This window comes from Rousettus aegyptiacus, unplaced genomic scaffold (genome assembly GCF_014176215.1).
Source record: "Rousettus aegyptiacus isolate mRouAeg1 unplaced genomic scaffold, mRouAeg1.p scaffold_m13_p_18, whole genome shotgun sequence".
Classification (NCBI taxonomy): Eukaryota; Metazoa; Chordata; class Mammalia; order Chiroptera; family Pteropodidae; genus Rousettus; species Rousettus aegyptiacus.
This window is the reverse complement of record NW_023416293.1, coordinates 19115916-19129752: the sequence shown is the minus strand read 5'-3', so window position 1 is coordinate 19129752 and position 13837 is coordinate 19115916. Positions and strand designations below refer to the sequence as shown.

Sequence of the window (13837 nt, the reverse complement as noted above, 5' to 3'; positions counted from 1 at the left end):
TTATGCCTTTAACAAACCATCTCAAGATTAAGGGCAAAGTCTGAGTAGTACTATGTTCCCAGTGCCCTGGAGACACAGAGGGGGCACACATTAATGACCCATCGAATAAGGCCTAAGGTAGCAGTGAGGCTGCTCCCCAAACCATCCATTTAAAAGACACTGACCACTAGAGGGCAGTCAAGATGTATTATGTATTAAAATAGCTATTTATAAAAAGCTATGAAGGGAAGCAGGCTAGTTTCTTTAAATTTCATACATATCTAGAAATCTTTAGGTGTATTTATATAATTAAAAAGTTATTCATATTAAGCAGACATCCTTTTAATCTCCTGGTATTATTTCTAATTAAACAATTTAAGCCTTGATAAAACCTTCTAAGAATAAATTACTCTTTTAAATGTTTTAAAATATTACTTAGAATAATACTCCAAAGATAGTACAATTCGAAACTGAGTTTTGGTTTTGAATATGGTCAATTTGTAACATGTAAGTATTCTGCTGACTAACAGAAAATAAATTATAACCCTGATTAACTGCATGGGGTTAGACTAAATTCTATCATTATTTTAGTGCCTTTAGCTTTTTTAATGTCATCAAGAGAGCAGTACGGCCAATTTTAAATTAATTTTTTTACTCTTTTCTTAGTGATCACTGAACTTATTTTACTTTAGTCCATAAAATCTCTCACATCTATATTTTAATTTCCATTTCACCATCCTAGTTCTGAAACTCACAATTTTATTCATTTTTTAATTCCCAAAACTAAGTACAAAAGATGTGCAACTAAATATTAAAATCAAATGCAAGCGAGGATTATTTAAAATATAAAAGCAACATGAAATCTGGGAACATGGATTTTGTAAATATCGGCTCCTTTTCAAAAGTCACTAGAAAGTAGGTAACCATAAGGTAGTAATACATTGTCTCCCAGGGGAGTTAAGAAGATGAAACTATGGTTGTAAGTAGTTTAAAATGCTACATGTCATAAGAATAACATATCATCCAGCATCGCCTTGGAATAAAGTTCTCCATAAAAATGAATGTGTCAGATGTAACTGACACAGTTTATGTCCTTAACTGATGTCTTCGAAATATAACTATTAATTTTTTTCTGGCAAACATGCACATTTCTTTGTACAGGGTAAAGGCACCCTCCTTATTGGAGAGTGCCATAACTTGTTTCACAAGACATTCCTTTGGTTTGGATTAGTAATGCAAGGAGTGTACAGAATTTAACAGAAATGGTGTGCAGTGAAAAGTGAACCGCCTCCCCCACTGCCGTCGCCGGCCCCCTGGGTGGCCTCCGCAGAAGCAGTCGCTGCTGCCGTCGTCTTCCGTCTCTCCAGAGCTGTCTGTGCACATGAAGCGCTCACGCGGACATTCTTCTCTATGAGGCAAACGGCACCAGGCTCTTGGCACCGTTCAGGACTCTGCTCTTTTACCTTGACGAGCCTGAGATTGTTCCCTATTGGCACTTCATTAACAGCTTCATAATACTCCATTGTAAGAAAGTATCATAATATTTTTAACCAGCTCCCATACCAAAGTTTTGTCTAATCTTCTGGCTTTTGCCTGTGTGCATGTTTTACCTGTGTGCGTGTGTGTGCGCATGTGTGTGTGCATGTGCGTGTGTGTGTGTAGGGATGTCAAGTACGGAGTCCTATCACTCAGCTCACTCATACAATTTTATTGGACTGTGTAAGTCTCCTCTGTTGCTTTATTTTGTTTTGCTTTGTTTTGTTTTCCTTTATCTTTGATCATCAAACGCATTTCCTCATTCCTCCTTCACTATCGGTATCGCTCTAATGTATGTGGTTTTTTCCTTGGATATGTATGTGTTTTTGTAAACTGGAAAATACTGTTTACTGTGTGTTCAGAAACTATATTAATGGCTGCCTATTAGTTTTTAACATTCCTATTATTTTTCCTAACTTATTTCCCATAAATGGACACCTGCGACGCTTCCGGCTTTCATGAGCACGAATGATGCTGTGATAAACACATTCACACACACTCCCATACCGACTTACACACGACGGTATCTACGTCTGAGTGTGGCGTTGCTCGGCCATACTCAGGCTCCTGGTATTACAAGTTTTCCACTCATCAGCTTAGCCAGGCATAAACTTCTGCCTGAAACACATGGGATTTCTATCTTCTCACATCCTGTCAACATTTGATATCATACAGTTTTCTGATTATTTTAATTTGTTGTATATACAGTGATAATTATTTTAGTTTGCATTTCTCTGATGGTTAGGGATATTTGAAATATCTTCATATGTTTTTCAGTTTATGAAATTTCCCTTCCTATTTCTATATGTTGCGTATTTATCTTTCTTTAAATCGAGGTATAACTGAGATATATTAGTTTCGGATGTACAACACAGTGATCCGATATTTGTATACATTGCAAAATTATCACTATGCTAAGTCTAGTTAACATCATCGCCACAGCCGTACAAAGCTTTCTCCTTGTGATGAGCGGTTTCAAGACCCACCACTCTCCTAGCAGCTTTCACATATGCACGCGGTACCGTAAATGCTGCCATGCTGCGCATCACATCCCCGGCCTTATTTCATGCCTGGGAATTTGCACCTTCTGACCCCTCCACTCATTCCACCCATAACTAACACTTTGACCATGATTAACTCTCCTTGAAGACTCAAGGTTATCGTTAAAGCTATCATTCATCATTTTTCTGCGCTGTAGTGGGTTTTTCTTGTTTTCTCTTTAATGAACCAGCTGTCAATTATAACATTAGAACTGAGTCTGCTTGACTTTGGCAGCATTTTCTCAGCGTGACTGTGAGTCCTAGGAAAGCAACGGTGTGGGGAGCACCCAGGAACATGAAGTAAACAACTTCCAAAACACACAGAGAAGCAGAGCTGGGATGGGGGAAAGGGAAGACTAGGTAACTACATATTTATCAGGACACTAGATGCCCAAAATGTATTCATGTGGAAAGAAATGAAAATAAATAAATGAAAATAAAATATCGGATGGTTGGTGTGTCAGACTTTAAACCTGAGGTGATTTTTCCCCAAATTTTATTATTCTCATTATAATATCTTTTCAACAGAAAAGATACTGATAGTCATCTCTCCTAGCTAATACTCCCTAGGGATACACAAATGTAAGGAAGTATACATAAAGTCAAAGAGAGCTCGAAAACTTCTAAGATTATTATATTCTTCATATACCCAATAGAGTAATTGAATCAAATCTAAAAAAAAAAATGTATGGAAAAACACTGGAAAGTGCTATGTTATCATAAGGTATTACTAATAAATGGTTGTCTGTCTGATATACCCAGTTGTTAAAAATTACACTTGTTAGGTCAAAGAGGACTTGTGGGCTGTGAAAGCAGGAAGTCTTAACACTGTGACTGCAGACCGAGGTTGTCCCTGGAATGCCATCGTCATTGAAAGTGCTGTTTTCCTGAGGAGGGGTGACACAGAGCCACTCACCACTCTGAGAGTTTACTCATGGTAATCTGCGATCGCTGGTATGGGAAAAGAAATAACTGTCTGAAAGTGTAGTCAGAAAAAGAACATTTAAGATCCATTAATTCTTTGAAAGGTTTATAAAGTCAATAAATCCCTAAGAAGACTGATTGTGACAACAACAGAGAAAACAAACTGGCAATATCAAAAATGAAAAGAGGTGTCACTACAGATCCCACAGACGCTGAAGGGATGCCAAGGGACAAGTAGAACACTTGATGCCAAGAAATACAGCAACTTAAATGAAATAAACTACTTTGTTGGAAAAAATATAACTTGCCAGAACTGGCGTTAAGAAACAGAAAATCTAAATATGTCCTGTAGTTATTAAAGAAACTGAATTCATAATCAGATACCTCTTCTAAAGGATAAAATTCCAGGCCCAGATGGTTTTAATGACATATTCTACAAAAAAATTAAGGAAGAATAATATAAAACAAATACGAACTCAAAAAAGAGAGAAGAGAACATTTCTTAACTTATAAGGCCAATATTACCCTGATATCAAAATCTGATAAAGACGGAAGAGAAAATTACATACCAGTGTTCCTTATAAACGGATGCAAAAATCTTTAACAAAATAGCAAATAAAATCCAGCTATATGTAAAAAGTTTATTACACCATGACCAAGTAGAGTTATCCCAAAAATGCGAACTTGTTTTAACATTCAAAAATCAACATTCACAATATTAGCAGCACGTAGTAAGCTCTAAACATTAGTTATTATTAATATTTAAGATCTGGATGCCTATGCACAGACTATACTGAAAATATTTGGGATAAATTTTTTAAAACTTTCTATAAAAAAGGCATTATAATAAAATATATAGTCCTCATTTCATTTTTGCCAACTTTAAAATATGGATATTAATACTCTGAAGATAATAAACACAAACCTCATTTAACTTGGAGTTGGGGAGGCCTGTAAGGGGAGTTTTCACAGCCTAAAACTTATCAATCACCCCAAACAGGAAGAATATTTTCCATCTCCAACATGAAAATGTTTTTCTCCTCTACTAGTGAGTGCAGCTGGAAAAAGAATCATTTCACCTGTCAACCACTCGACCAATCAGACAGACAGTTACAACTCAGCCAATGAAAAGCCACCACACTTAGAACCCCCAGTTCCTCTGATAGACTATGCTTACAATAGCCCCTCTGAACTCCTCCCTTCCTTTTAAAAAAGAATATGCTTCTCCTTTGGTCTCTGGATTGCAGGTGGTTCGCTATTGGACCACATATCCTAAATTGCAATTCTTTTTGTTCCAGAATAAACCCATTTTGCTGGAGAAATATCTGGCTGTCTATTTGTTTAAGGTTAACAATACCAAAGCATACTGCACGAGCAAAAGATTAACATGTTGATCACTTAAACCATATTCTTAAAAGGTATTATTTAAGGAAAATGTGTTCTTTACAGAACCTTTAAAAATCCTTTTATTCAGCACACATTTACTGAGTGCCTATTCTAATGTTTTCCTTAAAGCAAAGTAGTGCACCAATTAATACTGCCTACATGAACGGCATAATGAAGGTTTGGAAAACGCTAGCCCCCACTATGGTTTATGCCCATAAACAACTACAACCAGCCCTTCTGAAGCAGGGTCAGACGGGCAACACCAGCATCGATGGTTAAGTGTCCACCTCGGACTCTTCGGGGAGGTACGCCCGTTTCCTCCCCCTGCAAAACCACCGCAGCCCTGAGACATGGGTCTGGCCCTTCGGTGTCCTTCAGGAGAGGAAAAACGCTCTAAACTGCATCCTCCATGCTAAACTACATACCAAAGGACTATGTGTTGTACTCCCCTTGTATCCATTTATATGCTTAAAAAACTTCTACTATAGTAGGGAAAACAAGGCAAAATTACTACTAGAGGGAAACAAGGTAAAACTGGGGTACCGTGATCCTGATCCGGCGCCTCCAGGCTGTAGCCGTACCCCAGCAGCGTGCGCACAGCCTCACGGAGGCTGTCCTTATTGGATTTCTTGGTTCTGTCATCGAGAAGTGTGTAGGGAACGAGGCGAGGGTTTCTTCTGTTCTTTACATCCTACGGGAAGATAAAGGTGTGTGGTTATCAAAGGAATACCAACGAGTTTTGAAACTGAGACGGTAAATACGGCGGAATCGAAGTACAACGAAGTGCACAGCTTGGGGGGTGAAAGCTGCCTCCCCCGTTCCCTGTCTCCTCAGGCTGCAGACGTTACAGAAACACCAGCGATATAAAAGATGTAAAAGTGCGTGACTGCGTCGATTTAAAGCAAGCCCTCTCCGGGAGGGGAACAAGTAAGACTAGCCACAGCTACAACAATAACCGCCTTCCGTCTGCCATCGTCACAAAGCCATGGGCCAACTTGGAGACCTTTCTTCCCTGTGTGGTTGATTGACAAGTCTTGGCTACAGGAAGAGCCAAATTAGCACTAGTCACAGCGATTCTGAGACAATGGCTGCTGTCCTTTCTGACGAGAGGACCCAGTATGTTACGAAAGGCCATTCTCTGACCTAAAATAGCTTGAAAAATACACATTGACTCCATCAACCGGTAAAACCAGGTGATACCTGGAGTGCTGACACAGCTACAAAACTCACAATGTTCCTACAAAGCGGCTCCAAGTTCAAGCCATGGTTAAAACAGTGTTGACAAAGCAAGAACACAGGCTCTCTTGCCGGCTCGGCAGACGGACGCCTCCTTTCGAATGTGTAAGAAACGTACCCCCGCGGGCAGGGCCGGGGGCCGGCGCCGAGGCCTGCGAGTTTTGGGGCTCTTCCCGTTCACTCACTGACTCACTGCAGCTTCTGTCAAACCTTCCACATCTCCAGAAGCACGCTCGGTTCTCGATGTACCTTAGCACGAGAGGAACTGGAGGCCGTGGGTGTTCCCAAACCTCCACAAGAAAAGCAAACGCACGTGGTGCCCATGTTGGTTGGGCAGGAGCAGGGATGGTGCCTACTTACTGCTTCCACGCTAGTGACGTGTGTGCCACACCTCATCCTGAACGCACGAGCACCTGTGACACCTGGCGGCAGGATTTGTGTGGGCTGTATGCTGTGTTCAGGGGCACATGCGCGCGCACGCACGCACGCGCACACACACACTCTGCTTACACACATTTAGTGCTGCCATTCTCAATTCTCATCAGGTACAACTAGTTTAATTCAACTTAAAAATGTCATATCACTTTATGACGTAAAGCAAGGCTATTCAAGATTTCTTTAGCCTTCCAAATGACAAAAGTCACTGGCTAGGAAGGATCACAAACATGTTTTTCAAATCAGCATTTAGGCTTTATCCCGAACCACAATCTAAGTCCATACATAACGATCCATTTTATTCCTGAAAATCTGAAGCAAAGGCAACCACCTTGCTGGCAAGAGGCACCGCCCTGACGGAGGCGGGGGAGTTCGGCTCTGGTGTCCATGGACTGAACCTGGTTCTGCCACCTGCTGGCTGTGGGGGCTGGGCCAACTGCGCTCTAAGGCTCCCCGCACCCCACGTGCGACCTGGGAGTAAAAACCGTTCATCTCTCATGCAACAGTTGTGGGAGTTAAAGAAAATGCATTGAACTCGAGGCCCAGGGCCTGGCACCTAACACACAGCAACGGCTGACTCGGAGCCCTCAGGGGCCAGCGCCGCCAAAGCCTTTCTCCAAAGTTACGTAGCGAAGTTAACTAATAAGTTAAATAATTTGCCGACGAGGAAAATAGTGGCACAGAGAATTTAATTCAAGTCGCCTTCCCAACCAAGGTCACACGGTCACTGAGAGGCAAGGCTAACGTTTGCACTTAAGCCCTCTGCAGACCGTTAGCCACAACCATCAGCGCCCACTGGCAGAGCCATGACTGAAATCCAGAAACCTCTGAAAACTCGGGTTGTAGCAAGTTCAACAAACACGCGGTGTCAAAACGCGATGGGAACTGAGGCGAAGCTGCCGAGAGCCCTCGTTCTCCCCTCTGGGTATCGTCCTGCCTGCGCTGAGCAGACGGGAAGCCGCGGTCGGCTGCCCCGAGGGCGCCACACACGTGACACACTGTCGCGTGGCATCGTCACTCTGATGACCGAGAAACATCTGGATTTGGAAATTCATCCAGCCCCAGGGCTCTGACTGAGGAATCGTGGAGGTCTTCCATCGTTATTTTATCTCAACCATTTCATGTTTCAAGAGTTTCTCCTAAAATACAACCTCAGAGAAAAATGCCACAAAACCACGACATAAACCACTGTGCTGACAACATTCAGTGTGAAGCTCACGTTCACAGCAGAGTTACGATCGGACTAACCAGGTGCTTCGGCGCAGCTGCACCTTGAGACACCTGTGAGAGACACGTTCTCAGTCACGCGAAGTCCCCACGTACCTGCTGGATGCCGTAGGTCCAGCCCTGCCGGATCCGATCCCGGGCCCACACGTTATGGGCGTTTTCCGCCAACTTGTCCACCATTGCCTCCTGGGCCTGGGTGAGTCTGATAAAGGTCAAGTCCATCGGGGCAGGTTTGTATCCACTCGTCAGCTGGTAGCTGCAGAGCAAGAGAAAGACGTCACTGGCCTCCCATGAAGGCCGTGGCCGAGAAGTCCCCTCTGCGCCCCGCCCCACGCTGTGCCCGCCACAGCGGTGGCCGGCAGACCCGGCCCCGTCCACGCACAGGGAGGCGTGGGGCAGAAAGGCCCCGCCATCTCCAAGTTTTCATCTTTTCACCAAGAAAACAGAAATGCGGCAACTCGCCTCTCTCTCAGAGCTGGGAAGCGCTTACCATTGTTTGTGTTTCTAGTAGTTGAGGCTTTTGTAAGGGAAAATCGAATCCCTGGCTATTGATTATAACATTTGATGGCTTTCTCATCGCAAGTTCTCATTTTTCTTCAGCTTTCAAATGTTATAGTAATGTAGTATTTAGTGAATAAATCTGTGTATCCTTTCAGATACTAGCTGTTGGTTGTTTTACAGGAAAATTCTAATGCATTTATGTTATTTTCCTATTATTGTTCCTAGTTACATAACTTAGGAAGATAAAGTGGAGACTAGGAAATCCCAGGGAGAGAGAACCTTCTAAAACGTCCCAAAGGCTGAGTTTGAGGAGCTCGTGCCAGACTGTTTCCACACCCTGAGCTGGAAGCACTAACACGAACATAAGCTGTGACCTTTTGAAATAAACATAAAACTGAAAATATAAAGTTTTCGACACGCGTAACAGGCGATGGTAGGGCCCCGCTCCACGCGGACGCCGCAGCTGCCCCCTTCTGTCCAGGCACTGAATGGCCGGCAGCAGCGCGGCGGCTGCGTCTCTCATGCTGTCATGTTGTGGTCCCTGTCATCCACTGTGCCCTGAAGTCAGGATCCACTCCTGATCCACTTTATAACTGCCGCTCTACTTAAACCACTGCATGGCCTTTCCAGCTACAGTGTTTGAAAGAATTAACTTCATAAAGATACATGCATCTTCGTCTCAGAAACTCTCCTTTCATGCAAGTGAAAAGAAAATTCACCAGGTAATTATGCTAGGTTAAAAAATGAACTATCTGAATGTGAGGAAATGCTCTTCAGGACGAAAGTGTGCCCTCTTCACCCTTTTACTCATCCTGTGCAGCGTCGCTGCCAGCCCAGCAGCCTGGCAGCAGGAGTCGGGGCGCTTCGCTCCCCGCGGCCCAGGCTGGCGCCTGGCGTGTGACGGCCACTCAATGCAAACACGCTGAATGGATAGATGTGTCACTGCCATAAAGTAACTTACTGGGGTGGACCAAAGTTGACTTTACCTTCACTACACCTATTTCATTATAAGATATTTCGTATTTTATAAGTCATTTATAGACAAAAGATTTAAAAAGCTTTTGTTTTAAAGTAGATGAGATGGGTCTGACCATCGCAGCAACCACGGCTATTACTGCCTGCGCCGTTCAGTTTACAGCCACAAGCTAAATTTACAGGCAGAAAGTTTTGTTCTGTTTGAAATCAGAACTCTGAATGTTTAGGGAGTTAATATATTTTTTAAAATTTTTTATAATGAAGCCACATGGAGTTTTTAACCACTCATAAAAATCATTATATTTTTTAGAACTCTGATGTTTAAATAAACAAATCTATAAACTGTAAGCACAGCCTATATACACGTTCTCATTTGGAAAATATTTTCTCAAGAAGGAGCTCCACGCATTTCAAGTGTGCCAACGGGAGGCCAGCTGGCTCCGTCTCCCAGTGTCACCCCCCTGGCCGGAGGGGGTGGGAGCAGCGAGAAGGCGTCTTCGGTGCTCTCCACCTCCTGGCTCTGCTTCTCACCCACCCCTGGCTTTCCCCGCGATCGCTTCTCACCCACCCCTGGCTTTCCCCGCGATCGCTTCTCACCCACCCCTGGCTTTCCCCGCGATCGCCCAGCACAAAGCACACAGTTCTCGCTTTCATTTTCCAGTGGTCCGATCCTCCTGGCTGCCCCAGAGGAGACGCACACAGCAAAGTTTTGAGACTAATCTGCAAATAACTGATGCGCGCCCGGGCTGCCTCTGCGGGGGATGCACCTGCCCCGGGAGAGGGGAGAGCCTTCCTCCCTGGCAGCCGTCCTCAGAACTGTCCTCGGAACCGGGAGTGGAAGGCGGTTCACTACCGCAGAATTGTCAGAGCATTTTGCTCTATTTTCTAAACGTCCTGCTGGAGCATCCGCCAGAGCTGCGTTCATCTGTGATCGCAGTGAAACCCAAGGACGTGCATTTGCATCTGCTGACTTGATATAGCACAACAATTAACTCACACTCATTTTCAGATGTAGAAAATGCAACACCTTTCCTCATGACCCCTGTGCAAGGAAGGACTCAAACCTGAGTGGGTCTCTTAACGACCACTCCCACCCGAATTTTTGTTACTCCCATGTCATCTGAACCTTATTTCCACACTGTTACACTTTAAAGAACCTTCTACAGTAAAAATAGATACAAATATTTAAAATTAATAGGCTTCAACCCACTGCAAATACAAAATATGCTGACTCATAAATGTTTACCCAATATGAATTACAGGTGGCAACAATGATTTATAAAGTCATTTTTGTTGTAGTACATGTTGACAGAGTGACTAAGAATTAAGTGATTATAGCAAAATGAGATTTTTTTTTTTAAGTCCATAAATGTACTTTGGCACACAATGTCCATTTCATCTTATTAATACAATCAATTAACTGCTAATATGAACTATTATCTTCTTTTCTTTTCAATAAAGTGTGATGACACGAATCTTGGAAGCTAAATGGTTTCAAGAAAAGTGTCAGATTTATGTCCAGAAATTTAAAAGAAATAAATAAAAGATTCCTGTAACAATTCTTGGAAAGCAGAATTTCGTAGCCCAAATAACAGGGAAAAGCCATATCATAAGTGACTATATGAAAACGAAATACGCATAGCTCATACTAAAGACATGTATGACGTCCCACCTTCTCAAGCTTCCGGGGAAATTCTGCCAGAATCGGGCAGCGGATCCCTTCCTCCTGCAACCCACCGCTCAGCAGCGTAGTTCTTACTCCCCTCCTTTCAACGCGAGGTCTCTGTGCCATCAACCACACGGCAAAAAACACATTCACTACATTCTCCTCCTCAGACACCAAAGCTCTGCAGTTATTAGCCCTTAGATGTGTTTTGACACAGCACAAAGGGGCAGGAACAGCGGGGGGCTCGCAGGGCTGGGATGGAAGCAGGCAGCAAACAAAACACATGTAAAACTGCAATGTGACTGCTCTGGGGAAAAATCAAGCAGGAAAGGGGGTCTAGGAGGAACGGCACTGTTAAATAGGGTACAGCTTTAAAGAGATCGAAGAAGGTGGCTTTGAGAAGAGGGTTTTTGAATCAACACTTAAAAGCGAGAATAAACACAGAAAACGCTGTTTTAGCTGAGTTTGTACTCCCGAGACTGAGGCTAACTTCCTACAACCAGCTGCATTCTGCCTACGAGGCCCATTGGTTTAAACACAAAATCAAGCCCAATCAGAGAAAGTAAAGGGCATGACATTAGCACTTTGTAAAATCTGTGGTCTGTGAAATTTACTCACTGCACATAAAGAAAAAAAATGTATAAACTTGTTTTCTTTTTTCCTTCATAATCACGGTGTCTCATTATTTCAGAGCAAAATCCAACTGTATTTGTGACAGCATTTCTCATTTCAGTAAATATTTACACGAGTTGGATTTGTACATGTCTTCGTGTCTATACAAACAGTACATACATATATAGGTCCGCACACTCAGCATTATCCAAGCAGTCATTCCAGAAGGTCGTTTTAAAGGGACATATACATCTATGTGTCAAGAATGTCACTGTCAGCCTTTTATCCCCCCACTACGCCTGCAAGATCCCACTCACCCCGCCTCGCCCACTCCCAGGGGCTTCACAGTGCGGGGGTAAGAAGGCTGGGGGCAGAGGTGGAATTTAGCACAGTTTTAGAAGGCTCTCTGATGATCCTAATATGCTTTTCATAACTCAACACGACCACTTACGTCCCAGGGATGTGACAGGCAACAACCTTCTAACCTGCTTTGTTCTGTGTCGATTTAATTGCAGGTAAGTGCTAAAGACAGACATTCTCTCTGCTAATCCATCCCTTCGTTACTGGAGGAAATTCAGCTTGGTCAGGAGATACCTTCGTAATAAACCGCTGGGTGAAGGTTGCTAGTATTTTACTTAGCACTTCTGCATCTATGCCCGTCGGAGGGACGGGACTGTAATTCCCCTTCGCATACTGCCAATCTGGACTTTGGTATTGAGATTATGTTACTCAGGAAATACGCTGTAAAGTGTTGTTTCTTTTTCATTCAAGATTATCATTCTTAAATATTTGGTAGAAATCAATTTTAAAAATGTGTATATGTATAGATTTTAAACTATTCAATTCTTTTGTAGTTTTACTTCTATTAACATTTTCTTCTTGAGTCAGTTTTAATATTATTCTACATAATTGTCAGTATCACTGAACTAGAACATTCTGGCATAAACTTATTGCATTTTGCTATTTCTTCTTGAAAATATTCCTAAAATTGCTAAAATAAATCTTTTTTCCTTTATCGGTCTTTTCAGAGATTTTTTTCCTGCTTAATAAAACATGCCTTCTCCAAGTTTTGGTTTATATATGCAATGCCTATGTTTTGACATGAAGTCTATTCCTTTTCCATTCTTGTTTTTAAATTCTAGTGATGATATATGTTTGATCCATAGTGATTTAGAACTGTTTTAAAATCTCTAGATATGTCATGACTTCATATGATTTCTTGGTTGTTGCTGTTATTCCCTGTGATTCCGTGATCCTTATGCTATGTGTCCTCATGTGGTAAAGAGTATTAAATGTTACAAGCGCTCGGTGTTCTACATATGCCAACCTTTTCATTTGTAGGGGGTTAAATTTTGTTAATCTTCATTAATATTTGCCTGTTGACCATGTCAGTTTCTGGGAGCTGTATTATGAACTACCACTATGACTGTACATTTGCCTATTTATTCTGAAAAAGCTATTGATATATTGCTGTGTTGCTTTTTCTGAAGCTTTTTTTTTTTTTTTTTTTGGTGCATATGTGAATAGTCACAGTATGATGCTTTTTAAATCTTTGTACAGTGACCTTCTTTTCCTAACTTTGCTGTCAGAACTATTTTGTCTTTTAAAAGATTCTTTTTTGAGTAGTATTGTTTGTTAAATCATATTCTCATTATTTTTAATTTTTCTGTGTTTCTTGACGTGTTTGCAATAGCTAAGTTTTATTTTTGTCAGGTGTGTGCAACGTGAGTAATCTTTCTGAATCCCATCTGACAATCTCTGTATCTTATCCTTCTCATTTAAATTTGTTGTGATTAATGCTATATTTGAATCCATATGTTATATTTTTATTTTAAAAAATAATTATTCTTTTTTCTAACTACAGTCATTTGATGTTATTTTATATTAGGTTCAGGTGTACAACGTAGTGGTTAGACATTTATATAATTTACCAAGTGATCCCTGGTCAGTCTAGTGCCCAGCGGGCACTATATTAGTTATTACAGTATTATTGGCTATATCCCCTGTGCTGTACTTTATGTCCCAGTGACTATTTTGTCCTTCTCAATCCCTTCACTTTTTCCATTCATTCACCTCAATCTCCACATCTGGCAACCATTTTTTGTTCTCTGTATTTATAAGTCTGTTTCTGTTTCGTTTATTTGCTTTGTTCTTTAGATTCCACATATCAGTGAAATCATATGGCATTTGTCTTTCTCTGTCTTATTTCACTCAGCATAATACCCTCTAGGTCGATCCATGTTGTTCAGATGGCAATAATTCATTTTTTATGGCTAAGTAATATTCCATAGTATGTATGTACCACTTCTTCTTTATCCAA

General features: G+C 41.7%; 1 protein-coding gene across 7 annotated transcripts in view; it reads right to left on the bottom strand.

Annotated features, from left to right (window-relative positions):
* Positions 1 to 13837, bottom strand: part of RYR2 (ryanodine receptor 2) — a 525506-nt gene that overhangs the window by 191835 nt on the left and 319834 nt on the right. For all 7 annotated transcript variants that reach the window (XM_036235620.1, XM_036235621.1, XM_036235624.1 and 4 more), the window contains 2 exons: positions 7860 to 8019; positions 5409 to 5556 (listed from right to left, as the gene is read on the bottom strand). In XM_036235620.1, coding sequence (XP_036091513.1) covers positions 5409 to 5556; positions 7860 to 8019 — 308 coding nt within the window. The remainder of the gene's footprint in view (positions 1 to 5408; positions 5557 to 7859; positions 8020 to 13837) is intronic.